The sequence below is a fragment of the Amblyomma americanum genome, chromosome 2 (genome assembly GCF_052857255.1).
Source record: "Amblyomma americanum isolate KBUSLIRL-KWMA chromosome 2, ASM5285725v1, whole genome shotgun sequence".
In the NCBI taxonomy this organism is placed as follows: domain Eukaryota; kingdom Metazoa; phylum Arthropoda; class Arachnida; order Ixodida; family Ixodidae; genus Amblyomma; species Amblyomma americanum.
The window spans coordinates 1,219,058-1,245,727 of NC_135498.1; the positions used below are offsets into that span (position 1 = coordinate 1,219,058).

At 48.7% G+C, this 26,670-nt stretch overlaps 1 protein-coding gene across 1 annotated transcript in view; it reads right to left on the reverse strand.

Annotated features, from left to right (window-relative positions):
- The window catches only part of LOC144118313 (neprilysin-1-like), a 73,034-nt gene that overhangs the window by 20,135 nt on the left and 26,229 nt on the right, over nucleotides 1-26,670 (reverse strand). Inside the window, exons 12-16 of the mRNA XM_077651277.1 lie at nucleotides 19,982-20,152; nucleotides 15,233-15,316; nucleotides 9,414-9,541; nucleotides 7,786-8,113; nucleotides 3,856-3,933 (exon numbers count right to left, since the gene is read on the reverse strand). Of these exons, the coding sequence (XP_077507403.1) occupies nucleotides 3,856-3,933; nucleotides 7,786-8,113; nucleotides 9,414-9,541; nucleotides 15,233-15,316; nucleotides 19,982-20,152 (789 nt within the window). The remainder of the gene's footprint in view (nucleotides 1-3,855; nucleotides 3,934-7,785; nucleotides 8,114-9,413; nucleotides 9,542-15,232; nucleotides 15,317-19,981; nucleotides 20,153-26,670) is intronic.

The window sequence follows — 26,670 nt, forward strand, 5'->3', positions numbered from 1 at the left end:
GATTGATTTGAAGTTTATTATCAGTGCACCAGGAATACACATTGTTAAGATCAGTGTTAAGTGCGTCTTGAAGTGCGGTAAGCGATTTCTGTGATGAGTAGATGGTCGTGTCATCAGCATATAACAAATAGTTACAATTGGTAAGTACATTAGGTAGATCATTTATAAATAATAAGAACAACAATGGGCCTAGTATAGAGCCTTGGGGAACGCCACAGTTAATTACTTTAGTAGAAGAGAATTGGTCATTAAGATACACTACTTGAGGCCTGTTAGACAAGTAGCTGCGAATAAGATTTAAAGGGATACAATCCACTATTAAAAAAATTGGCTGTGGTTTAGCTCCAGTTAAACCTGGAGTGACGCGATAGCTACATCTGGCCTAGTGGAACTCGCGCAGTCGACTTGCAAAGTCAGTCTTTCGCCGCTCCGTTTCGCTGGGCGTTCATTCTTCATCTTCGTCCCTGGACGTGGATGCACTCTCCCCCCCCCTCTCTCCAACCCCCTCCTCCCCCCCGTCCCGCCGCCGGCAGCTGATCCGCACCACGTGACCAGCCACGGCGCCGCCACGCTGAAGGCTCGAAATGGTAGCGTAATGTAGCTATCGATACAAAAGGCAGATGGTATAGGAAGAGCGCGCGAAAGAACGAGAAATCATCGAAGCTTCTTGCATGAAGATTGCAGCAGATAATCAATGTGTCAGTGAAAAAAAAATAACATTGGCGTTGAAGCAAGGAAATTACCCGAAACGCGCCGTAAGTGAAGGGATAAAAGAGGGAGTGAAAGAAGTAAGGAACAGGTGCCGTAGTGGGATAATTTCGACCACCTGGGGATCTTTAACGTGCACTGACATCGCACAGCACACGGGCGCGTTTTGCATTTCGCCTCCATCGAAACACGGCAGCCGCGGTCTGGTTCGAACCCGGGTAGACGAGCGCCTTAACCACTGAGCCACCGCGGCGGGCAGTGTCAGTGGGCCTTCGGTCATTTCTGGAGCAACGAAATTTAACTATTTGAAGGACGGCAATCTTAAGTTTTTGTAATGTGCACGCGGTGGGTGACAAACCCTTTTTCTTCGTGTGTGCTCTATTTTTGTTTTTACAAGTGAAGGCCCGAATCTAGGACTACTGCACATCTTTTTGCGCATGGTATGACGTGCGGTGTTTTTATACTCATGCCTCTTCCGAAGAATAAACAGTTGTTAGTAGCGCTTGGTCGTGTGTGTGCGTCTTCGTTCCAGTGCCAGTTAGCGTTTTTGATTTTCTTTGTGATGCGCTGATATCCGCAATCTTAGATGTTTTGTTCCGTCCGAAGCCTCTGGCAGACGGCCCTCGTGCCCGCCCCCGAGATGTTTGCCGAAGCGGACGCCGTCGTGAAGGGCTCCGGAAATTTCGACCACCGGGGCTTTTTTAGCGTGCACTGAGATCGCACAGTACACGAACCTCTAGAATAATTCGCCTTCATCGAAATGCGGCCGGGATCGAACCCGCGTCTTGTGGGCTTTACGGCCAACTATCTATTATATTAATAATAATAATCTCTATTTCTCCACCACAAGATGGCAAGGATCCCATATAGTAAGAGCTGTACTATGACAGCTTGACTGCGCCAGGGGCAGCCGTCCTTGGCATTTGAAACACTCAATGGCAGAACACTCCATAGCAGCGAGTGGGTTTCGAAGCTTCGCATGCGCGACACCTCTCTGGTGTTGGAGGACGCCTTTCTTCCCGACTGCGCCGTTCCCCTCGTTTGTGATGCGTCGATCGGTCGCCCTCGACCATACCGCCGAACCCTCAATTCTTTGGTCCATCCTGTGAACCGCAACGGGAAGCCAGACTGTTTGTGCCATTAGCGAGCACGGGGAAGGTTTGAAGACGGCCGCTTGCTGGCGGCGGCGGGAACTCCCGAAAGGGGATTTTCTCAGAATTCTGCTCCCCGTTTGGTCCCACACCACGACCGGGCGAAGCGCGGTAATGGCACCACGCTGACACATGGCGAGAGTTGCTGTCTCGGTGGCAAATCACGAGACCTGCTGGCGCCAGTCCTTATAACACACTGCGACTCCTCTTGGCACCTTCCGGTCCAGGGACGCCCGCTTCAGCCATTTGCACGTAGATATTGTCGGTCCCCTTCCTACCTGCGGGAACCACCGCTTTCTCAATGACAAGTTCACCAGATGGCCTCAAGCAATGCCCCTTCTAGACTGAGCGGGTCCTGTCAGATATATTTTGTGGAGACCCGGCGACGACTTGTGTCTGTTCTACTCCACAGTACCATAGAAGGAGGATTTATGGGGCAACCGGTGGGTGGTTACCGTGGAAAGAGGAAGGTACAGCAGAAGAGTCGAAGAATCCCCAACCGGAGGATGGCCACTGTGGAAGCAGGAGGGTATGGCGAGATAGTTAGAAGGCGCAACCGGTCGGTGTTTGTCGTTGAAACCACCCGGAAGGTATCTACCCTGGTAGGAGGAAGAGGGTTACCGAGGAACTTGGGAGGGCACGGGGGGAACAGCGTGGGAAGGCGCAACTAGAGGGTGGTTGCAGCGGTGCAGGCGGTGGCTACAACAGAAGGCGGATGATGTGGTGAGAGTGTGAGAAGGCGCAACCGGTACTTGGCTGCCATGGGAACCGTACGGAGGGTAGTTACCTTAGAAGCAGGAGGAGGAGGGTTGACGTGGAAGAAGGAGTTTATGAAGAGAGCGTTGGGAGGCGGTAACCATCCGGAACATGGTTATCATGGAAGGAGGAGGGTAGGCGTGGCGAGAGCGGGGGAATGGAGCACGGTTTACATGCTGCGAAACGCACCGCCAGAGGGGACGATTATTGGCGGCGGACTTGAGTGCATGGGGACCTAGACGAATACCGACTGTGAGTGGAAACTAGAAGGACCGCACTAAAGCTATACAGATGTGAGGCCGCTCTCATATTCTCTACCACAACATATCGTAAAGAAAAAAAAATGTCTTAACTGCGGCCGCTGAATCTCGCGTTCGCAGTGCTAACAGGCCTCCCATTTTTCCCCCCACTAAGTCATCGCCGCAGCAAAACATCCCAGTCTCTTGCGCTGTGTTTTGTATGTTGTCGTCTTCGTCAACTTTCATCTGTGTGCAATGGACTAGGACCACACCACTGCCCTCTTAAGCAGAGCCCCGAGCCGAAACCGAAGTTAAAATCGAAGTGCGAGCGCACCTAATTCGCATTTGGCCTAACCACGCTACGTCGTCCGTCATTTTTCTCCTTGCAGCGGCTGCAACAGCTCTCAAGTGCCGCTGGGAAACCCAAATCTGACAGCTGCAAATGTGCCGGGAGCTGTGGCATGAAGGACAGCACTACATGCGCAATTGTACGAGTTGGATATGAGGCATGCCGACACGCTATAAAAAGGTACACAAGCGATCGCTTCAGCAAACGCTGACCTGCGCTTTTCAGCTAGCTTTCTGCTCATCACGCAGAGCGGGGAAACAATTTTTAACGCACTCAAGGGCTCAGTCAGAACGCTAAGAAAACCGCAGCACAGGTGGCTGCTAGGCTTACATACTGAGATCACCGTTGAAAACGTTGATCATAGCACTGACGAGCCGACAGTGTCAACACATAAGAGCGTATATTTTTTCAAAATACGAAAGGGCGAATACTCTGCTTCCGACTTACAAGATTAAAGGGATCTTACACCTTACGGAAAACCACACAGAAAAGAAAAGAAAACGCCTCTCAGTTATATACAGCTCAGTTATATGCAAGTATTCGTTGACGGCACTTTACTGCTGTGTTCTATTTTGCTTGCTTTGATGAAGGCACTCGGCCTATCATGGGTGCCTTCGTACCATGCGGTATAAGTGAGAGGGGGTGTACTTACCGACTCGTAGAAGACGTTGCGCTCTTCCTCACTCATCACCCAGGCGGGGAAGAACTCGACAAAGTCAAGACGCTTCAGCTGAAAGTAAAATTGAACCCGACAGTGAGACTCGAAGCATTCGTCTCACCACGCGGAGTGTTACTCGGTTCGCTCGCGAGGATCGCGGCCTTTCACGAAGGTCAGAATTTGTTCGCAATGACGTTTTCAGTTTGAACGAACGCAACTACACGATAAACGTGTGCCACCGCGGTGGTTACGGCGCTCGACTGTTGACCCGAAAGACGCGGGTTCGATCCCGGCCACGGCGGTAGAATTAAGGCGAAACCCTAGGGTCCCATGTGCTGTGCGATATCAGTGCACGTTAAAGAACCCCAGCTGGTCGAAATTTACGGAGCCCTCCACTACGGCGTCCCTCATCGCCCGAGTCGCTTTGCGACGTTAAAGGGACAGTGAGGAGAACTCTTTCAAATTTTTTTTTGTTAGCAATATCTAATAGTTCGGCATTTCATGGCTTTGTCCGGGAGCGAAAGATGCATTTATTTCAAAGACATTTGGATTCCAAGTTGAAAAAGTTTTTCCCGCTCTCCGATTCAAACTCGGGAAATCTTATGACGTCACGGCGCACTCTTATGGCGTCATAGGACGGAGTGACGTGAGACGTGACGTAAACGAAGACCGTGATTTCTGGCGGCTAGCGGTGCGGTCTAGCAGCTGCCGAAATGAAAGCTACCGCCGCCGCACGTTGAAGGCCTCTATCGGGGTAGAGTGCGCTCTAGTCGGGGGTCGCTACCGTCGCTTCGTTTACGTTTGCACCGGCGTCTTGCCAGCGTTACGATGGATCCTGTTCCCGAACCCGACGACGAAGTTCTCGCAAAAACTCCGGCCTGCATTTCAGCGACCTCAGCCCCACAGAGCGTGCGATGCTTCTGAGGGAGCACGCTTAGGTTAGGCGCCGGCGGGTCGTTTCCCCCTCCCGCCGTGAGCAGCCGTTGCAAATTAAATATCATAACCCCAGTCCGGGGAGTCGATCGCGAGGGGCCAGGACAAGGTCGGCGCGTCGAGCTCATCGGAGGCTGGTCGGGGCTTTGGGGCCAACGGATTGTGATTCCTTGAACGGCGCGGTTGCACGGTGCAGTAGGCGGCGTCGAGGTCTCCCAAGGTTGCAAGGGCCAGGTTATTTTTTTTTTTTTGCCACAAAAAACGGATGGGTGCTCAAGGGCTCTCGCGTTTAAAGTTGGCGGTTTGAAACTAAAGCCGACGCACAACGCTTCAACGGCTTCCGCTGGATCCAACGGGTCCACTGGATCGGGCTCTCTCGCTCACTTGCATGTACCTTCAGATGTTTACTGTGAATTGATTAAATTAGCCGAGAGCTCGAAAAGAACAGCTCCGCCCAACTGCCGAAGGTATTGAATTACTTCACAACGCGCACCTCGCCGCGGAGCCTAATCGGTCTGGCCGGGTCGGCGGCGGCTGGCGCACTCGGCGCGAAATAGAGACATGCTCCAAGTCTCCGCCAGTGCGGTCAGAGTGTGCCGAAGCCACCGAACGCGTCGGCGGTCAAGCGCAGTTGGAGTATAGAGGGTCTCGCTTTGGCCGACGTGACGTCGAGTGCAGCGCGCGCGCGCGCGTTACGCCGTAGTATAAACGCGCCTTAACAGAGCCTGCGCTTAACCCCCCAACCAACGTATTCGGTGGCGGCATCTATGGGAGCCACTGAAACCCCCCGCCCACTCACTGAAGAAAAAAAAAAATCCTGTGCCGAGGCTCCAGATCGAACCAGGGCTTTTGGCGTTTGAGGCGGAGACGCTACCACTCCGCCACGACGGCGCAAGGTATAACGCCCAATAAAGGCACATTTAGTGAATGCGCCCTTCCGATGCAGACGCCTCCGCGCTTTCGCTACGTATATCCTGGCCTAACAGAGCTCGGCCATCAGCGATTTTTCTTAACTGCTTTGTTCCTTGTCTCCCGTCCCTAATAAACGATTTCCGTTAAGTAGTTTGAAGTTGACTGGCACAGCCGGGAATGTTTCGCCTGGCGAGCGTGCGAAGACACAAGTGCTCTTTATACTGCGAACTGCCTTGTACGATCACCGACCATCGTGCCATCATAGTTTTTCATCGACCGTGGCGATCATCTGACCAGCCTTAACAGGCTCCTTCAAAAGTTAACTAGCACTTGAGAGAACGCAATCGTTGGTTTAAGTAGTGGGGCTCTACGTTGCGAGGATGAATCGCCACTTCGGACAGACACCGGGCGCGTATATATACCCCACTCACTGACTGTCTTCCTGCTTACCTTATCGTCTAAACGTGAAAGGAGTAAAAAGAGAGTATCTCCAGCAGGCTCCTTTTAAAGGGCAGGATATACGCTGAGCGGCAGATTTACATCACTGGAAATAGGGAATACTTAAGGTTGACAACGAGAACCAATTCCCCTTCAAATCATGCAAAGTTATGGCACCAATCAGCATTTTCGCCGAGGTTTCAATCTCCTCTATTTGCTATGCTCAGGAACCCCGGTGCCGCGTTTAAAAGCCTCATCCCACTGATAAGTTATTATTCTTTGAAGTTCCGTTGATAAGAGTAAGCATTCAATGATCCAAGTGTGCTCCGGAACTTGCAGGGAGTGCGCTGGAGGGCAGCTTTCTCCCTTCTTGCTCCAATGCAGGCCTGTTCATGAGACTGACAACGCTAGTATAGCATAAGCCACCGTCAGCTCGAAGCCAGTTGATGGCAACTGTTCGGCGGCGCTTCCATAGAGGTGCCGTCGTCGTGCGGACCGTGAGGTATTCTCGGATTCCGGCCGCGGTGATATTTCTTGATGCGTAAGCATTGCTTGGCTCATGCGCAGTGTTAACAGAAAGTGCTTACGCGATCTACCCAGTCTATAGTAACTCGGCTAATTTCGGAGAAGCGCCGCGCCAGCTGCGCGAGAAGTTGCGCGCGAAGAGCAACGTGGATCGCACAATCCCTACGGGCAGGGCTGTCACAGGAACAGCCATCCGCCAGTGCAGTGGCGCATCGCTTAACCGCTGCGCCTCTATAATGGCATGAGGACTCACCGGCATCTACGAACGTCAAGTAGGGAATGACCAATTCGGCATACATGGGCACTAATACCCAGGGAGCTCCGAATGGTGTGCGGTTTGGGGGCCGAAGTTGCTCATACCACAAACTCGCCAACGGGAACAGCAGTACTGCACAATGTTTTCACATTCAAAGCACGCAGGCAGACTTACGTGTCCTCGATATTTTTCCAACCCGACTTGCTATTATCCCCCCTACTCGATAGAGCTATTTCTGCTTGACGAAAACTTGTACAGAAATTCCTGGTTACACTTGCCCAAGGGAGGCAAGTGTACATGTGTGTTGCTTTCGATTCTTTTCTTTCTCGCTTATTTGGGTTTTCGCGCAAGCCCGTTTTTAGGAATGAACTTGTATTAACGCTTTCTTCTTACGGCCCGATCCCTTTTACGCTGTTACTTTTGTAACGGGGGCTTAGGGCAGCGCTCAGCCGGCGGCGGAACCAGGGCGCCGAAACAGCCTCTGGTCTTTCCAGGTCAGCCGGCTCTCGCTCTGAGCAATGGCAGTGCGGCCAGGCTAATGCTCTTCTTCTTCGCAGCTCTTAGGCGCCCGTCCCTTGCTTTCTCGTCGCCGTCGGCGTAACCGGTGCCAGGGTCCTAGCGCATCCACCGGCTGCACCGGTCAATCTGGCTCGCATAAGCCTACGGGTGGCTCTGTTTGGAACAGCCACCTGCCAGTGCAGTGATGCATCACGTGACCACTACACCAGACGTAAACGCCTAAATAGCTATCGCTGCATCTCGTGTTACACAGTAGTAACTTTTCTTACGACGGTAACATGTGAAACAATAAAGACGCCCCCTAGACGCCGCCGAGTTTCCTTTGAGGGGAACATGAGTACCTTTTCTAGGGCCCTGGGCGCATCCTTGGAGGCCAGCCAGACGACGTCCTCGAGCGAGGCGGCCAGCAGGTCCTTGACCTTCCCGAGTGCTGCGCGCAGCTGGAGCACGTTGTGCTCCCGGACGAACGCGTCGTGGTACATGCCGAGGAAGGCGAACGGCATGGCGTCCTCGGCGGCGCGCAGGCACAGCCGCCATCTCGGCAGCTGCTCGCGGCCCCCCGTAAGCAGGCTGCCCCGCAGCGCTGCCATGCCGCCCTCCGAGCTGGGCGCCAGCAGCGGAGAGAACACCAGCAGCGCCTTCAGGCCCAGGTAGTTGACGATGGTGCGCCTGCGCGGCAGATGCCCGCCTGTGAGCGAGTCCTCCCGCGCGGGGCTTCAGCATCCACGCGCATAGACACCACGGCAGGACTACGTAGGAAGCAACTCACTGGTGCATTCTGGTTGAAGGCCACAGACATTAAAGCAATGATATCTGTTGCGCTAAAGCTTTCTGCTTGCACACTCGTAAGCTTTAACCAGAAGCAAGGAAAATGCTGCAAAGACAAGCACGATAGTTCCGGTATGTACCTTGCAAAACGCTAGTTGTTCACCAACGGCCCTTGAAATGTGGTCAGTGTTAGGTCGGGCAGACAGGACGTTATGTAGGCCACCACCGCGTTTGCAAACATAAGGGGCGCTCACGTACGCCGCAGCCATCACTGCCCGAACCGACGAGTGAAAAGTAGGTTTAGCGCCGGCAAGAAGAGTTTTGCGAATTCACCTATGACGCCATCCCTTTGTGAAGAATAGCGTATAGTTCGTCCTAGAAGAGACCACGAAAGAAAGGAGCGTAATTTCGACGTATTTTTAAAACACCGGGCTAAGTGCGCGTGGGGGTGATTCCCGGCTGGGGGTACGGAACGGGACCGCGGCCCATTGAAACGCATGAAAGCAAAACTTTTAGAAATATTTTTTTCTCGTTGCCCACAGTATCCCCATGGAGGCGGGCGTTTGCTAACCGTTGCCGAGTGCTATGGAGAAGAGTATGCCGCACCGTTTCGAAGCTGTCGTTTTGAAACTCCACGTGTGTTGTGAGGCCCCCAAAAGGCGCTCTATATCCGCTGGGTGAATGGCGCAACCTCCTCGGGTAGCCCGACATGCTGCCGCGTGCACTACACTAATGTAGCCGTAATTAAGATAAAACGAAACATCCGTGTCTCATCCGAGGACTGCGCATCTGCTAGCGCATTGCAGAAAACGCAAATCCTGAGCCAATTTTCAATGAGTGTATAACTTTAGCCACACGGAGAGAGATGGGGACACGCGAATTAATCAAGGCGTTCCACATGGCTAAGAAAGGCCCCGATTGTGTCTTTGAGCCCAGGTTAACTTGTATAGCAAAGAACTTTACCACCTACGCCTCTAACTTCTTTCTAGTTTTTGTTTGTTTTCTGCTTTCCTCTGGTTTGAGGTCCGATTAGGTTCTTTGCCTCTATCAGTTTTTCTTGTGCTTCTGGCTGTGTTTCTTGTTGGTTCTTTCTAAAAGCGCTTGTGTCGTCGTCTTTCTTCTGCTTGCGGTCGACCTATAGTTCCTTTCTTAAGATGCCACAGCTGCGCAGAATGTACACGTGTGGCGCAACGCTGCTGACCTCTGGCGTCCCTCGAGGATCTCGGCGAGCTTCTGGACGAAACCAACGTTGCGCACCACGACCACCTGGCCCCGGTGCACGGGTCGCACTTTCTCCATCGTGTGGTTCAGGAAGCGCAGCCACTGGAACTGCGACCACGAGTTGGCGCCAAACTGGGCGTGATCGAAGAAGGCAACACCCGCACAAAGACGAGGCGACACGCCCGACTTCCGACAACCTTGTTGTGGGCCAGTCCACGAATATATACGAACTGAACAACAACAAAATTTGGGAACGCTGCCTCTTTCGTCGTCGATTCTCACCCTAATGTATCAGCGCGCAAACTCAAGTCCCGCGCTAAGAAACTGTGTGAACGCTTGAATTTTGAGCTGTTGTGAAGGCGATTGAAAATAGCAATAGCAATGCTTTCAATATATTCTTTAGCGCGAAAACCCACAAGGCTCAGGTTCCGCTCAGAGCCATTCTTTCTGACGCTGAAACTTGGCGATACTCTGTTACTTCACCAATAGCATTGACTAGTGCTCGCAAGCATTTTCAATTGACATTAAAGATCTCTTTTACTCTTTGCCCCATAGCCTACTCCTTGAATGCGTTGAACATTCCACTGATAAATATGATCCCGTTGCCTTTCATAACACAGTGGCGTTTCTGTTAGTGGTTTCCTAGAGCTTTTATAAGTCTACCCACAGTCAACGTACATCTAGTTTGAAGAGACTCCTCACCTGCAAATACAGGGTGTTTGTATAGGCTCCTGCATTACCCAGCCCGTAGAGACACTGTTCTTGCTCATTCAGGCCGCCTCCTGTACATGTCCCTAACTAACAAGAATGTGCCCAAGGTGTTGCGGTACGTGTATGATTTTGTAGCGAGAGCTGCATCACGGTAGCATTTCGAGCCTTCAGCGTGGCGGCGCGCAACCCTGTGGCTGCGCCGCCACGCTGTCACGTGGTTGGTCACGTAGTGCGGAGCAGCTTCCGGCGGCGCGGCGCCGTGGCTGATCACGTGGTTCGTCACGTGACCAAGTTCCACTCGGCCAGCTGTAGCTATCGCGTCAGTCCAGGTTTAACCAGAGCTGAACCACCGCCAGTTTTTTTTTTAATTGTCTTAAACTGTGATGCACAGGCGCTCGATTGCGAAAGCAATGTGATTTTATCTACTTTTGAAATGGTGATGAACCTCCTAACATTACCCACGAACTCTTAGTCGATATGGCCGGATCGGATTTTTAGTTATTCGGTTCTCTTTTAAACGTGATGGTCCCTGCTGGTGCCTTGAGCCGCGGGCCAACAAAACCCCTTCTGCCTTTCAACTCTGCTCACACCAAGCTCGTTTGATGAGCTATAGCCATCTTGTGCTTCAGGAATGCCCTCATCAAAACGTGCCCATGCCTGATCTCAGAGGCGTTCAGCAATCAAGCTGAAAGACTGCTGAACGCTGGACATCCTCAGCGCCTCCTCACTTCAGTCGCTGAAGGCCTCCTCAGGACATTGCGCCCTGAGGTTCGAACGGGTGACGCCCGCGCTCAGCGCACACAGAAGGCAGCTGCGGTTCCTTACGTGCACACTCTGTCTCACAGCCCGGAATAAGCGGCCCAGCGTCACGACGCGAAAGTCGTGTTTCCCGCACCTAACAAGCTGTCTAAGCTTTGCACAGTGACAGATCTGTAGGCAATCCAGCAACGTGACTGCGGCAAGAAGCACAGATGACCTTTTCTTGAATGCACAGAAGGCGTAGTCTATCAATGCCCATTAAGTTGCGGATACTGGGATATGCTTGTACGATAGGTTATGAGAACACGCAAAGGACGTAAAAAATGCCAGTGAAGGAAAATATTCTGAAGGCTTTCTCGCTAGCCACTGCCTCACTTGAAATTATTGTTCCCTTAATCTTGACAGCACTGTTGTAACCAGTTAGAGCAAAGAGCGTGTTACAAGAGCGATCACGGTATCAAAACAGATTTGTAATCTCGAGACAGCCTGTGTCAAGTGGCGCTTTTTCTCCCTATGCGACGAAGAGCCGACTTATGTGCGCATCTGTCGTTGACGAGGGCGGGTTCAGTTGGCATATATTCGTGTATTAGCCCACAACAACAACAACAACAACAACAACAACAACAACAACAACAACAACAACAACAACAACAACAACAACAACAACAACAACAACAACAACAACAACAACAACAATAATAATAATAATAATAATAATAATAATAATAATAATAATAATAATAATAATAATAATAATAATAATAATAATAATAATAATAATAACCTTTATTTGCGCCATATGAGGTGACACGGGAGACCGGCAGTAAAAGCTGCCTCATAGGACAGCTTCACAAGGCCGCCGGCCCCCCTATACACTTTACAGCAAGGCATGGCACATTACATACAAAACAGGAAAAAACTGCAGGAACTATGAAACTGCAGATAAATAACTACATAAAAGAAACGCAATTTTATACACAAGAATGCATTATTCATTTAATTTTTTGTATCAACAAACAAGCAAACAAAACAATAAAAACGAGCAAGCAAGAGGTCACTCAGGCGGTTTAAATAACAGTAAGCAGGAATGGAATGGTGATGAGTTAGGTAATGAATGAATTATATTCATTGCTTGTTTGAACAACATTCAAAGAAATAAGTAAATCCAGAATGAGAAACGCGATTCAAGGGAATAAGTAAATCTAGAATGAGAAACGCGACAAGGAAAACACATAAATGGCAGAGAAACTTTTACCGTGTTATAAAATACTTGCGAAGTTCTTTAAATGTCATCTTTTCAAACTGAATATGTGCACAATGCAATCTGTTTAACCGTCTAGGTAACCTGTTTTGTAAAGTGTGTAGGGCAAATGTTGTTTTAAAGGTTCCAACTTTCCAAACTTGTGTGTGGCGTGTCTGGCGTGTTGGAGTATTTTCTTGTAACCTGGCTAGATGATGTAGACGTGTACGATTATTTGCCTTTTCATTCTTAAAAGCCTTACAGAGAACATAATCAAAATATTTAGTAGCAGGGAATACGTTGTATTTGCTAACAAGTAATAAGTATGTGAATTAAAAGGCAGATTTTCCATTACTCTCAAATATCGTTTCTGTAATTTGTGAAGCTTCTGCAAATTTCCATAGGTTGTTGGAACCTAAACTAAATGACAAAAATTAAGTCGAGATGAAAACAAGGCATTATAGATTAACATAAGAAGAACCTTTGGTGGCAGTACAGAACGATTGCAGTATACTAACCCTATTACCTAGCCAGCTTGATAAGCATACTGTTTACGTGAGCATCCCATGACATTTCCTGGAAAATAACCGATAACGTCTTAATAGTAGAAGTAATTTCTAGAGGAATAGTGTTTAAATAGATAGTCTTTTCTGTGCTATTCGTTTGTTTTTACTTGGAAAGAAAACAACTTTTGTTTTGCTTGCATTAATGTGTAGACTATTTTTACCTGTCCACTCATCCAATCTTGCCAACAATACACTTGCAGCATGGACAAGTTCATCGCCAGTGATACCTGTTAGTAGTATGCTGGTATCATCCGCGTACATGATACATTAAGCGGTTGTATCAATATTCACGATGTCATTTAGGTACATGTCAGATAAAATCAAAATTGCCGTTTGGGCGAGTTGGTGTGACATGATTCGAAAAGACCAGCGCGGAAACAGACAGGGACACGAGAAGAAAAAACACTGACGACAGGACGAGCGCTGACTAACAACTCTTTTTTGTCGAGGAACACCCAGCACAATATATGCCAAAACACCACGTGACAGTCAGGGGGCCAATGATTACAACCTAATCCACAGTCATCGAGGGGCGGCCAACACATGCTTGAACCAGAAGGAAAAACCACAAAAAGTGAAAAAAAGGGGTGAAACCTTATGCAGTGAGCATATCAAAAGTACTTTTGTTGTGAAATGTTGTGAAATGTTGTGTTTTGTTGTGAAATGCTGTGAAAGTTTACAGGTATGTGGATGACTACCTTGTAGTCATGGACACAGCTACCATTGACCATTTGCCGGAGGCCGCTAGTAGTATCTCCGAACTGTTCAAAGCCTTTTCTGGTGGTCTGAATTGCACCATTGAGTTGCCGGTCAATAACAGCATCCAGTTTTTAGACGTGTTGCTTCTTTTTAAGGACGACCATGTTTGCTGGTATTACAACGTAAGGTCTAGAAAGAGTTTGCTATCATTTGACAGCGCGCACTCAAAGTTAATAAAAAGAATGATAGTAACAAACGCACTTCAGGCGGCGTTAGCCAAGAGTTGTGTGAAAAATGGCAAAATCAAGCTTTGACAACCAGATACAGCGCCTCTACTCTGCCGGGTACACGCCTTCATTAGTTACTAATATATGTGAGGCGATGGTCAAAAAGTTAAAGGAGGGGAGGCAGGTTGGGAAGGAGCGAGAGAAGAAACGCGTTGCAGTCATACCGTACCTTCACAAGTTGTCCCACAACGTGAAAAAGGTAGCAGGACGGTATAACGTCCAGGTCGTCTTTTCCGCACCGTGCAAGCTATCGAGGATATGTGTCTTGAACAACAAGGCAAGACAGGCGACCTGCACTACGAGACACGGGCAACGGTACACACACTGCCGGACAGGGGTTGTCTATCAGATACCCCTAACGTGCGGTTGTGTGTACATAAGCCAGACGGGAAGATGCTTTAATGTCAGGGCCAGGGAGCACTTCCTCAACGTAGATAGAGGGTCTGGAAGTGATCTAGCAGACCACTGCAACCAGCCTCGCCACAAGTGTAAACCTATATTAGAGAACACAAGGTTCTTAGCAACATCAAAAAACAAAACAGAAAGGGAGGTCATTGAGGCCTACTTTATTGCTAAGGCAGGGGACAGTTGCGTAAGCACGCCCTCAATTTCACTGCACGAGAAAGAAATGCGCTTCCTTGACCATGCCTAAAGATTACTGATTTTACGTGTTCGCCTGCCAATACCCGTTTGCTCATAAATTTTCCTATGCTAGCCCGTGCGCATTCTTCTCCTCAGATTTTTTTGGTGCGGCTCATAAGTGGTAATTGTCCAAATTGTGTTTTTACATGCAGACTGTTTTTTACCTCTTACCTTATTGGCATTGACAAGTTTTTGCTTTTTAGGTTGTTTTCATTTGGTTTCAGTTGTTTGTGGCATCTGTAGGGTTGCATGACGTTTTATCTGTTTTTAGATTTCTGACTGCTTTTGCTTCGCTTGCTTGGGCCCTTTTAGGCTCGCTCTTTGTTGTTGTTAAAGTGTTCTGACACCGCCCTTTGGCCACGATGTTGTTTGGCACTTGTGTTTTTTTTCTTGGTTTTTTCCTTGTTTTTTTTTTGCTGGTTAAAGTACTTTTGATATGCTCACTGCATAAGGTTTCACCCCCTTTTTTCACTTTTTGTGGTTTTTCCTTCTGGTTCAAGCATGTGTTGACCGCCCCTCGATGACTGTGGATTAGGTTGTAATCATTGGCCCCCTGACTGTCACGTGGTGTTTTGGCATATATTGTGCTGGGTGTTCCTCGACAAAAAAGAGTTGTTAGTCAGCGCTCGTCCTGTCGTCAGTGTTTTTTCTTCTCGTGTCCCTGTCTGTTTCCGCGCTGGTCTTTTCGAATCATGTTAGATAAAATAAAGTGGTTGGAAGCTGAGCGTGTCGCCTCGTCTCGGTGGAGGGAATTGCCGTCCACGCCTGCGCCAGGCGCATAGCGGAAGGAAATTCTGTGAAGCGACTTTTTTAGCTCTGAGATGGGAAGCAATAGGAAATGAAATGTTATACGCCAGGTGCCACGAAGTTGGCAGAACTCGACTGTGCGCCTCACCTTGCTGCAGCGCGGAAGGTCCGCGACGGACATCTTCACATATCTGCGAACCTTCTCCTCGAGCTGGACAGGGGACCCCATGGCCTGCAATCGGCAAGTGCACGCTGCACTCCGTGTGTGTCATGAGTTCGGTGCTCACATTCCAGTGCAACAGATCTGTAGAGGTGCTGCTGTATCTAAAAGCGCTGCGTGGACCTTACAATTTACGAATACTTTTAACAAATCGCTGCTCGCAGTAGATCGCAACCGATCAGGGCGACCCCTCACCGCTCGTCTCCTACCCCATGACGTCAGTGGGCAGTCACAGCCGGTCTCAAGTGGGGGATGGGGGGGGGGGCGCACGCGCGTCCGGCCGTGGGGGGCAGTCTGGGCGAGCCCACTGACGTCATCGGGCGCGCCCAGGAAGCGTGGCCGGGATGGGGTGCGGAGCGGTGCAGTCTCGGCCTGTTTTCTTTTTTCTGGCGCGTCGGCGTGTATGAGTTGAGGGGGGCGAGGAGGAGCATCAACGCCGATATCCTCACGAAGCTAGCTTAAAAATTTTTGCGGTGCGATGAGCATGCCGATCGCTCTTTTCCTAAGTCCCTAGACTACCTCGCACTTCCCGTCGTAATCATGCGACCTTCTTTGCAGGGCGCCAACTTAGCCTTTGTGCCACTGTTCGCTTGAGCCACCAAAGTGTCTGCAGCGGTCGCAAGTTCTCTGCGCGGGTCGATAAGATATACAGGTTGTCTCGGGGATGCCCGCCACTGATATTTAAGAATAAACCCTTTGAGAAAGAGAGTTTGCGGATGTCAGACTAGAGGTTAATTATATGAACTGAATATCTTTTCAACTATTGCAGATAGGCGCCTGGTTTGCAGCTGAACGTTAGCGATAGCCACATGAGTTTTTAGATATTTGAAGCCACACGACTTCCCTCGGTGTGGCTGAGCAACAGATTGTGGCCATTTCAGTTCATCGCGGGCCCATCGGAAACCACTGGCGGGCGCCGTCGCTCTGCGCGATTCTTAAATTGGGCGAGAAATGACTAAACTTGGTTGGCCCACAGCGCCGAGGGAGTTGTAAAAGCTTTATCCTATTAACCGCCGGCTGCAAATATCTCATTGCAAACAGGTGCCTATCTGCAATAGTTAAAAAAGTTAATGTCCGCCGTAGACCTAGGAAGCTGTTGGCGGACAACAACCTTATTTGCACTCGACTCCATCTTCCACGTTCGTGGCAACGGAGACAGGTGGGGAAGGAGGAAAGGGCGCTCTATTCCCTGTCGGGCGCCGCAAGCCGCGTGCGCGCTGCGCCCATTCTCCGCCCAAGTAGTCACGAATTCTGTGCACCTGTTCTTCCGTACACACCAGACAGGTTCAGCATTTAGTTAACCAGCTTGTTAACATGGTGCACCTCTTTTCTGAGGTCCGAAAGCACTGGTGTCACAGCTGACAAGGATACCCTGTGTCCTCGTAGAGCCTCTTAATGCCAAAGCATGTCTTGTCTCGCGAGTGGCGTCCACAGGACTTGTCGGCACAGCGTGTCCGCACCAACTGTTAATAATCCATTATAGGGGTAATAATACAACAGCTGATTAATCTGTTGTGTAATTAGCGTGGGTTAATAATTAAGTCACAAAAATATTAATCAAACGGGTAATCATATAATTAGATGCAGGCATTAGTTCAATTAGTCAATCACTTCAAATGTATTTCACAACTTAACCGATTGTATGTCACCAAAATTGAAATTAATTGACCGAATTAATTATTTCATTCACTTAGCAAATCACTTGTTGCATTCATGGGTAATTTAATCAAATTTATGAATAGATTAATTAACAACAAATTACATAAATAATCAAATAAATTTACAGATTAATTAATCAGTACATCGATGTGCTCACTAGAAGCCCTACCAGCGGCACCCACGTCTTCGGATGTGGTAGAACCGAAGTTAGAGCGAGAACGCGACTTCGAAACGCCAAAGAACAAGCAACGACACTATCGGCAGCAGTAAGAGAAATGCTTTCGCGTTACTGCGCCTAAGCAGACTTAAGTGCACCCATGGATTTTTTTTTTTTGATAATTAGTGGCAGGCTTCCGTGCAGCACCTGATGCACGTACTATGGCTAATAGCGACTGCAGTGCTGAAGAGCAGTCAGCACAGTCGTTTCATGCTAAGACAGGACTGCACATCAGATGCCTTATTGCCACGCTTTGCTGGGTAACCGTCGAGGTCGGCTGAGGCAATAAAACCAAATTACCGTATAGATTGTGGAAATTGGCAGCAATAAAAACTGGGGGCTTTCATAACCACACCCTTAAAGAATAAAATGCGATAGCATTCACTTTGCCTGCTGTGGTGTCTACAATGAGAGTCTAATGTCCTTTGGATTTTTCGTCCAAAACCGCGATTGGAACCGGTTCCATTGCCCTTATATGGAATTCATTACTCATTCCAAATTTCCATAATCCATAATTTCCATAATCGGGATTTACAAAATGGCACTGGTTCTCATCTGCCGCATCACTGTAAAGCCCGCGGAGAAGAAAGGAAGACTAAGTGTGTGGCGAGGCTGAAAGAAGCAAAGGTTTTAAGCAGAAGTAAGGACCAGACAGCCCGTGAACTGTTGGAGGCCTTCTATATTAAAAGAAACTAGCGATTGTGTAAGCGCCCCGTCTATCTTCATTTATAAAAATGAAACTGCTTTTTTAGATACACGGGTGTGAGATACGTGCGTTCCTCACCTATCTTTTATCCAACTTTTTTTTTGCAAAACCCTCGCGCCCATGTGTGGTTCTTGCTACCCCTCTTGATTGTTGTCATTATATTCATTCGCATTCGCTGTGAATAAACAGAAGTTGCGCCTGTCCCGTCCCGCTTGCTATGTGTTGTCTTTTTGGGCGCTACAACCCTCTTCTGGAAAGTCTTTGTCACTCTCATTCAACCAAGTTTCTGCAACAGCAATGATCGAAAATGAGGTTGATAAGGTGAAAAGGAAATCATGGATGGCATCATATTTTTGCGATGGCTACGCGCATTAATGTGAATGGCTGATCGTGAAGAGGTGGCTAAAAAGCGGTTTAGCTCTCTCTCTCTCTCTCTCTCTCTCTCTCTCTCTCTATATATATATATATATATATATATATATATATATATATATATATATATATATATATATATATATATATATATATATATGTATATATATATATATATAATGTGTGTGAAAAAATTTACAAAGCAAGATGGAATCGCCAAGGTAGACCATTTTCAGGGTGATGACCTTCCTGAAAAACGTTACGGCTTCGCACAACCTCGCGTAGTCGTCTCATTCCAGGTATACAGAATTCTTGCTTGGTACATATTGGAGAGCAGTATAATCGACAGTGATCAATACTCCCGCCAAGTGACTGCGGCAAAGTAATTCACTGCATGAGTAGATTGCTGACGCTGAGAAGGCCTTTAAAGCGCTCCCCTTTTATGCAGTAAGATAGGTTATCTATATATAAGGAGTGTGTTAAATGAGCCAAGCCACATAAACCCGCATAAACAGTAGCAGTATGTATGTAGCAGCCAAGTGCACAAATAGAAGAGGGGAAGGAGTTCACGGCGGGCGACACAAAGCGGCGAGCAGAAGGGCGGCGCGCGTCGCAGAAGACGGCCAGTCCAACCGAAGCGTGCAGCGCTTCTTCTTTCATCGGCGCTTCGTCAGTGATCTGCCTGGGCGGCATCAGGCGCGGCCGTCATGGTTCGCTACAGCAGTAATATCTGTGATATGTGTTACATACAGGTTACAGCAACCCTACACCACGATGTACTGAAAAATTATGCAGATTATTTGGCCAGTATCAGCATGTAAACCTTGGATTTGGCTCTTTTGGATGTCAGACTCCAGATTTGACCCTGTTTCGTTCCATCAACTTTATTGTACCGTATTAATTGAAACTTCGTTTAAGGAAATAAAGCTTAAATTATTATGCTGTGATCTGAGCAGAAAAACAACCAGAGCATTCAGTGTGCGCAATTAGGGGCACTGTCGTGCTTCACCAATGCAAGCAAGTGTGAACAGCATACTTTTGTCAAAAGCGCTGACGTGACAGACTTCGTTTCTTAAGTAACTGGCCAGAATGTATGGGAACTATGATTTTTCATGGCATAAACATAAATTCACGATCAGTAGCGAAATGGCAGGCGCAGATAGGAGACAAGACAACCACTGGTCCTGTCGATTCCTGTCTGCCATTTATAAAGGATTTAGAAACGTAGCACCAACCAGCCCGACTTATTAGTTTAAGGTTGGATGTAGCAGCGGCGCACACTTGCAGACGCCCCCTTCGTTATTATCCTCTTCTGGGTTCACATCACTCCGCGACACATCCTAGGCAGTCGATCGATACGGCTCAAGCAGATAAAGAAGGCTCTCGCAAGTGGATTCGGCCCATTTTGATCTGTTCGCCAGCAGGGCCTGGCTCATTTTATGATTTGCGTACAGGTTGTTTAGGCGTTATGGCGCCCCTTTCCTTGGCATAGTTTTCCAAGGGAAAGATGTATTAGAATGTAATTTCATTTAGTGTCGGCTTCTGGATTTGGCTCATTCCTAAAATGAAAGGAAAAGACTCCTCGTGCAATTATATTACGGCGATGTCCGTATAGGCATGCAGAGTGGCTGCCCTACACATGCTGGGGGTGTTTCCCTCCTCCTTTTCAGTGCGCTTCCACACGACTCCACGGTTTTACTCGGTTCGTGAGACACAGCCAGACCTGCGATATCTCGTCCTCCAGTCCGAGCACGGCCGAGCCCAGCAGGTCGCTGAGCGCCGGGTTCGAGAGCTTGTCGAAGGCCTTGCGCGTCACCGCCTCGTACTCGAGCAGCTCGCGCTCCGAGTGCAGGAAGTAGCCCCGCCGGAACACCTCGCGCGAAGGCTCGTCCAGCTGTAGCGGAGGTGGAGATACGAAACACTGCACAGCCACACGATTTCAAAGAAAAAATTTCACACAAAAGGAAGTTCTCACTCCGGAAATGAAATGAGAATTCACATTTAAAGAACAAAGTTGAGCACTACTTCTTTAGTTCCGTTATCATTTTAGATGGTGATTTTATATCACACAGTTTGTCACTAACTTCATTGAAGAAATGGACGTGGATTAGCTCAGCTAATCTAGGATATACAAAGCGAAAGCTGTCTGCGTTCATTGTAGTCATTGCCGTCGGCGTTGACAACGTTCTAGACGGCGATGATTTCGTGGAAATGAAGGGCGCATAACTGGCTCCCTGGGTCAGTGGACGCCTCAATCGCGCTTTGATGTACTTACGTGGCGGGGGTGAGAGAAAGAGATGTGGGCTGCATGCATTAGCGCCGACAACGTTGTGGCAGACACGCGGCACCGCAGCAGTAGGGCGCGCAGCGTTCATTGGGTGACCAACCTCTCGCGATAAACCATTAACTGCCACCTGCCAGGGCGGCAGGGTGGGCCCGCTTCCTATCCAGCGTGCGGAACGCACTCAACGTTACAGACGCCAAGCCGCGTCTGCTCGGCTAGATACGTGGTCAGGCAGCAGCCGCTCCCCAGCTCAACTCATGCGGAGGAGGTAGCGATCGCAGCCTCCCATCCCGACTCTAAATTCATCCTCACAGACTCTTGCGAAGCCTGTCGTAACTTTGAGTTCGCGCACTCACATAGCGGGCGCCAGGCGTTTCTTGGGACGACCTTAACCCAGATCACAGCCCTCTTCTTTCTTTTAAAGATATTGCTGAGCACTATCGTGTCGAACATCGGCGCTACCCGGTTCCTCTGGAGGGACTGGGTAAAGCTGGCGAATGAACTCTCCTGAGGCTCTTTGAAAATACCCTGCTGTGCCCGGCGGTTCTCAAGCACTTTGACTCGTCTTTTGACGGCCGCTGCTCATTCTGTGGGGAGGTGGCAGACACCTTTCACATGGTTCGGGCACGCAGGCAAAGTCCTTCTCTCCTCCCATCACCCCTTCCCCTACCCGAGAGGACTGAGAGGCGGCTCTGCTCGGCTGCCAGGAACTATCGGCCCAACAGGCCCTGGTTGGGTGGATATATATATATATATATATATATATATATATATATATATATATATATATATATATATATATATATATATATATATATATATATATATATATATATATATATATATATATATATATATATATATATATATATATATATATATATATATATATATATATATATATATAGCTGTGGAGCCCCGGCGCAGCGACGGTGAAGACGGTTCGGTGAAGTCAAGTGATGCGTTTCTATGGCAGCGGCGCAGCAAGGACGTTCAAGGTCGAACTGCAACCCACGATGAAATCGGCGCCGCTATATAAAAGAATTTTGGGTCTTCTTTGCATAGTTTGTAAATACTCGTGGTTTAACGTATCTGTTTTCATAATGCTACGTATTGCCTTAGCAAAACTTTAATAGGATTTTAATAATGATAGGGCGTCAGCCCCGTATACTTAGAACTCACATTTTGAATGCATTCATAGAGTAGAGTATTTTTTTTTGTCTGCCTGCTTTTCTAGTTTTGTGCCATAGGTTTTTAAGGATGCGATTTATAGCATGTACCGTATAAAGCGATCCATTATATGATAACCGATTTCACTAAGTCCACTATTATTTACCGGGTGTTCCAGGAAGGCATGCCAATCATTTTTCGAAACAGGTTTTTTGAGGTAGAAAGGTGGCTTTTTTAGAAAACTAATGCCGCGGTTGGTGGACGCCAGAAAACAGGTCAATCACCTTAACTGGCAAGCTTGTTAACTAGGTTCTAGTAGTAAGTTTTTTAACTATTACAGATAGGCTCCTGGCTCCAAATAGAGTTTTGTAGCTGACTAATGGTAATAACCATATCAGCCTTTAGAATTTCGAAAACATTCTTACCCTTAGTGTTGTGGCGCAGAAACAAATTTTGGGCTTTTCTCGCGTTTCGAACCCGACCGCGGCGGCTGCGTTTTTATGGAGGAAAAACGCTAAGGCGCCCGTGTGCTGTGCGATGTCAGTGCACATTAAAGATCCCCAGGTGGTCGAAATTATTCCGGAGCCCTCCACTACGGCACCTATTCTTCCTTTCTTCTTTCACTCCCTCCTTTATCCCTTCCCTTACGGCGCGGTTCAGGTGTCCAAAGATATATGAGACAGATACTGCGCCATTTCCTTTCCCCAAAAACCAATTATTATTATTATTATTATTCTCGCGCAATTCGAGAGCCGGGCGCCGGCTGTCCGCGCGCAGCCAGCGACGTCCATTAAATCACGTGCCACTGCACCCGGCCGCGCCAGTGCTGCTTCTGCCGAGGCAGGGACGTCGTTCCCTGGTGGGCGCTCAACGCGGGTGCGCGACTTTCGAATGGCAAAGCGCCGCTATGGCTATTAACAGTATCTCTAATTGAAACTAGGTGCCTAATACGTTAACCATTGCAGTTTACTTAACCGACTTATTGGTTTACATGACTCTTCTCTTTTACGACGCCTTCACATACTGGTATTTCTGTGAGGTAAAAGTATGATTTTATTCCAAAAAGCTGGGCTTTTAGAAATTAGTGGATCCATGAAGTTACTGTTAGCTATTTTTAAGCAGAAAAGAGTTTTCCCTCGCGTATCCCTGAGCCTCCGGCAAACATAAACGGCATGATTATCCCTGGAAAGCTTCTTAAATCCTTTACCACTGGCTTATTCCGTAATGGTTGGCAGAGGCATGCGTTTTACTTGGGCGTATTTTGGGCGTAATATATCTAATGAAAGTGCCCTTTGAGGAATCCTGGTTTCTTGATGATTTATAACAATTTTATTGTGTGCTAAACAATCTACAACAGCTGACACGTCCTCTTGGAAGATCTAACATCCTATTTTTCGCTGAATGACTGCGTTACAGTGACTACATGCCTTTCAGCATGTACGCGGTTGTACATAATAGCCAGACTGGTAAACTATTTCCCTTCTCGTTTTTGTGAACACGTCTAATAACTGACATTTGAAGTTCTTTAGGTATCTTGCCTGTTTTCAATATTTTGTTTAACATCTTTAAAAGTGCATCTTTGATTTTATCCAAGTGGAAGAGTAAATCCCATGGGCGAAGTTTATAAAACAATGACGGCGTAACACTTTTTCATGCATCGTACTGTACTAAGAAATTCGTTTCAAAGATACCTGGAAGATATTCTGTTCGTACGCATGCGAGTTTGGGTTACAATTCGAAATGCCGGTCACTGTTCGTTTCTTCCAGCTTTTCTGCTGCAGCGATAAAAATGTCATTAAACGTACTACACGATGTTTGCATGTTTTGTAGCGATAGCTACACTACGGTAGCATTTCGAGCCTTCACGCGGTTGGTCATGTGGTGCGGAGCAGCTGCCGGCGTCGCGGCGCCGTGGCTGATCACGTGGTTCGTCACGTGGTTTGTCCCGTGACCAGCCACGTGGTGCGGAGCAGCTGCTACTACTGGCGGCGCGGCGCGCCGGCGAAACCGAGCTACCACAGCTGCGCGCATGCGCCGTGTCAAGTGGGACGAAGATGAAGAAGGAACGCCCAGCGAAACGGAGCAGCGAAAGACTGACTGCAATTCAACTGAGTAACTTTCACCCGGCCATCTGTAGCTATCGCGTCACTCCACGTTTAACCAGAGCTAAAGCGCCGCAAATTTTTTGTATTGTCATTTTTTTTTGTAGTTCCTTCCATCTACTCATCAATCTGCTCCTCGCCGTCAATGTTCATTTCACGTCATCCGTGCTTCCTACAAATCGACGCATCAATCTTTTCTTTTCCCGGCGTCATGGCGTTTCGTAAAGCTCGAAATTCCGCAGTTTTTTTCTACGCGTTGGTTAATTGGTTTTAAGGGTCTCAAAGTCCCAAAGCGACTAAGGCTGTGACGGACGCCGTAGTGGAGGGCTCCGGATAATTTCAACTACCTGGGGCTCTTGAACGTGAACTGACATCGCACAGTACACGGGCCTCTAGCATTTCGCCTCCATCGAAATGCGACCGCAGTGGCCGGGATCGAACCCTCGTGTTTCGGGTGAGCAGCCAAGCACCATAACCACTGAGCCACCGCGGCAACTTTTTGTTTTACGGTCAGGTTCTTTTCCTGAACTTTTTCCATGCTTTGTCTTTTATAAAGCAGAGCCCAATGATATCACGCGTAATCAATTTATCGTTAGGCTTTTTTTCTTTTATTTTTTTTCGATTTTAGGAGACTATACGTATATCCAGCTGAAAGTTTCAATAACATTGGCGTACAAAATGACATGGTCTAAAGCTAAAAGCGAATTCTAATTTGTGTTCTTAATGTACCTGTCAGCGTTTGTGTTAAGTATCATTTGTCTCCTTATTCTGGTGTCGCAATTCTCATTGCTGTTATCAGAGATAATCGCATGAGATACAAAGCAGAAATCTCCGAATTCGACCTCAATTACACGACTTGTGTAGCGTTGCTTTGGCAGTCGAATGACGATATGATGGACGCATGGTTTCGTTATTCTCTAGCGGCAACATACCTCTCTTCTGTGTTCATTAATTATTTTGGATGCTTACAAGTACACATTCTGCTGAAAATTAAGATGATCTGTAACAGCACAGCCTTCCTTGATATTGCAAGCATTGTGCGTGAACCTCATCTCTATTTCCCTATATTCATCATCTCCCGGCCATCGTCATCTTCGTCGCGAACGCCATTCCTGCGAGTGGCAACAAAGCCTGCTTCGGGCGTTCTCAGTCTCACACGTGGTGGGGGTAGCTCTTGGTGCCCCTGTACCTCTCCCTAGCCCCCTGGAGCTCCGTTCTGGTCGCCCCACCTGCCCCCATGGAGCACGTCTACCCAAGTCGCCCACCACAGTCCACCGTCCTTTCACCGGCATGTTTCCTCTCGGCCCCGATCCTTTTCTGCCGGCTGCCTGGGACCCACTGGAACCCCTACAACACCGCCGCCAGCCCAGCCCGCTTGAGAAGCCAGCACGACCCTCCCGTTTTCGCGGGCCTTCGTGGCTATGACGTTAAAGACTGGCTGCAGCAATACGACCGCGTAAGCACTTTCAACCGCTTAGATGAAGCTTGTCAACGTCTCATTTTGTTTATCCTATGTGGCCAAGACTTGGTTTCTCAACCATGAAGACGCTATTCCTGACTGGTCCTACCTCACGTCGCAGATTCGCCACATCTTTCGCAGGGACCGTCGGCGCTGGCCCTGCCATGTACAAGAAAAAAAAAATTGGGCACTCGCGTTCAGCTTCCAGGAGATCTAGTCCTACACATCCTACACTGAGGTCGTGCTCGCTCTTTGACGCCGTGTTAACAAGGACATGCTTGAAAGGCATCGGCTGGTTCGCCTCCAGTGTTCTAGCTGCCCAAACCCTTTCTCGTTACTGGACATTTGCACCAGCTGCCAGCGTCTTGACGACCTTCAGTCGAACCAGCTTCAAGAAACGTGAGATTCTTGCCCCTCTACTGATGCAGACTTGCCCACGCTCATTCGTTCCATAATCCGCAAAGAGCTCCACGGCGCCGTTTCATCGTCTGCCGCCAGTTTCCCACCTCCTCCTGCTGCATCCAGTCTGCATGACATGATCAAGGACGAGACAGACTCCTTCACGCGCCAGATTAATCGAGAGCTCCCCCAACCCCTCCCGTCTCTCGCTGCGTCCCGACGTATGCTGAGGCTGCAGCGACGCCACCGTCACCTTTCCTGCCATCCCGTTCTGAACCTGTGCAGCGCCGCTCTTTCTTCAAGACCTTCCACCGCAGCTTATCCGCCTGTGTGGCGTCCCCGTCCCATTTGTTTTTACTGCGGAATTAATGAGCATGCGTCTTTCGCCGGTGAATGCGTGCTGGTTACAGTGATCCCCGACATGTACGCGCAGTTTCCGTACCGCCCGAACTACGACTATCCCGATCATCGTCGCTCCTGTTCCCCGCCGACTCCTGCTGACCGAGCCTCGCACATCCGTGCATCGCGCCGCCGCTCCCCGTAACCTTTCCGTAGCCTCCGCACGCACCTTCTCGGCCCTCGGACCGCAGCCCGGAAAACTGACTTGTGCAGTTTCCGTAGGTAAATATGCACCGCGACCTCATCCTGCGAATCAACCTCCGGCCTCGTCCAATATGTTGTTCGTAGAAGTTGAAGGAGCTCTTGTCGAAGCACCAATTGATACCGGTGCCGCTCTCTCCGTCATCCGACGCGACCGCTGTTTTCTTTTGAAAAAAGTGCGTACTTCGGTCCTCGTTTACGTGCTGCTAATGAGGCTTCGATACATTCTTCTGGACAGTGTACCGCTCGAATCACTAACAAGGGCATCCGCCAGCACATCGAACTCGCTGTGCATCTTCCGGTGCTCATCAACTCATTCTCGGCTGGCATTTCCTTTCATCAGCGTCCGCTGTAAAGGCCAACCATCCCTCGAGGCTACTCGGACCGCCACCAGTGAG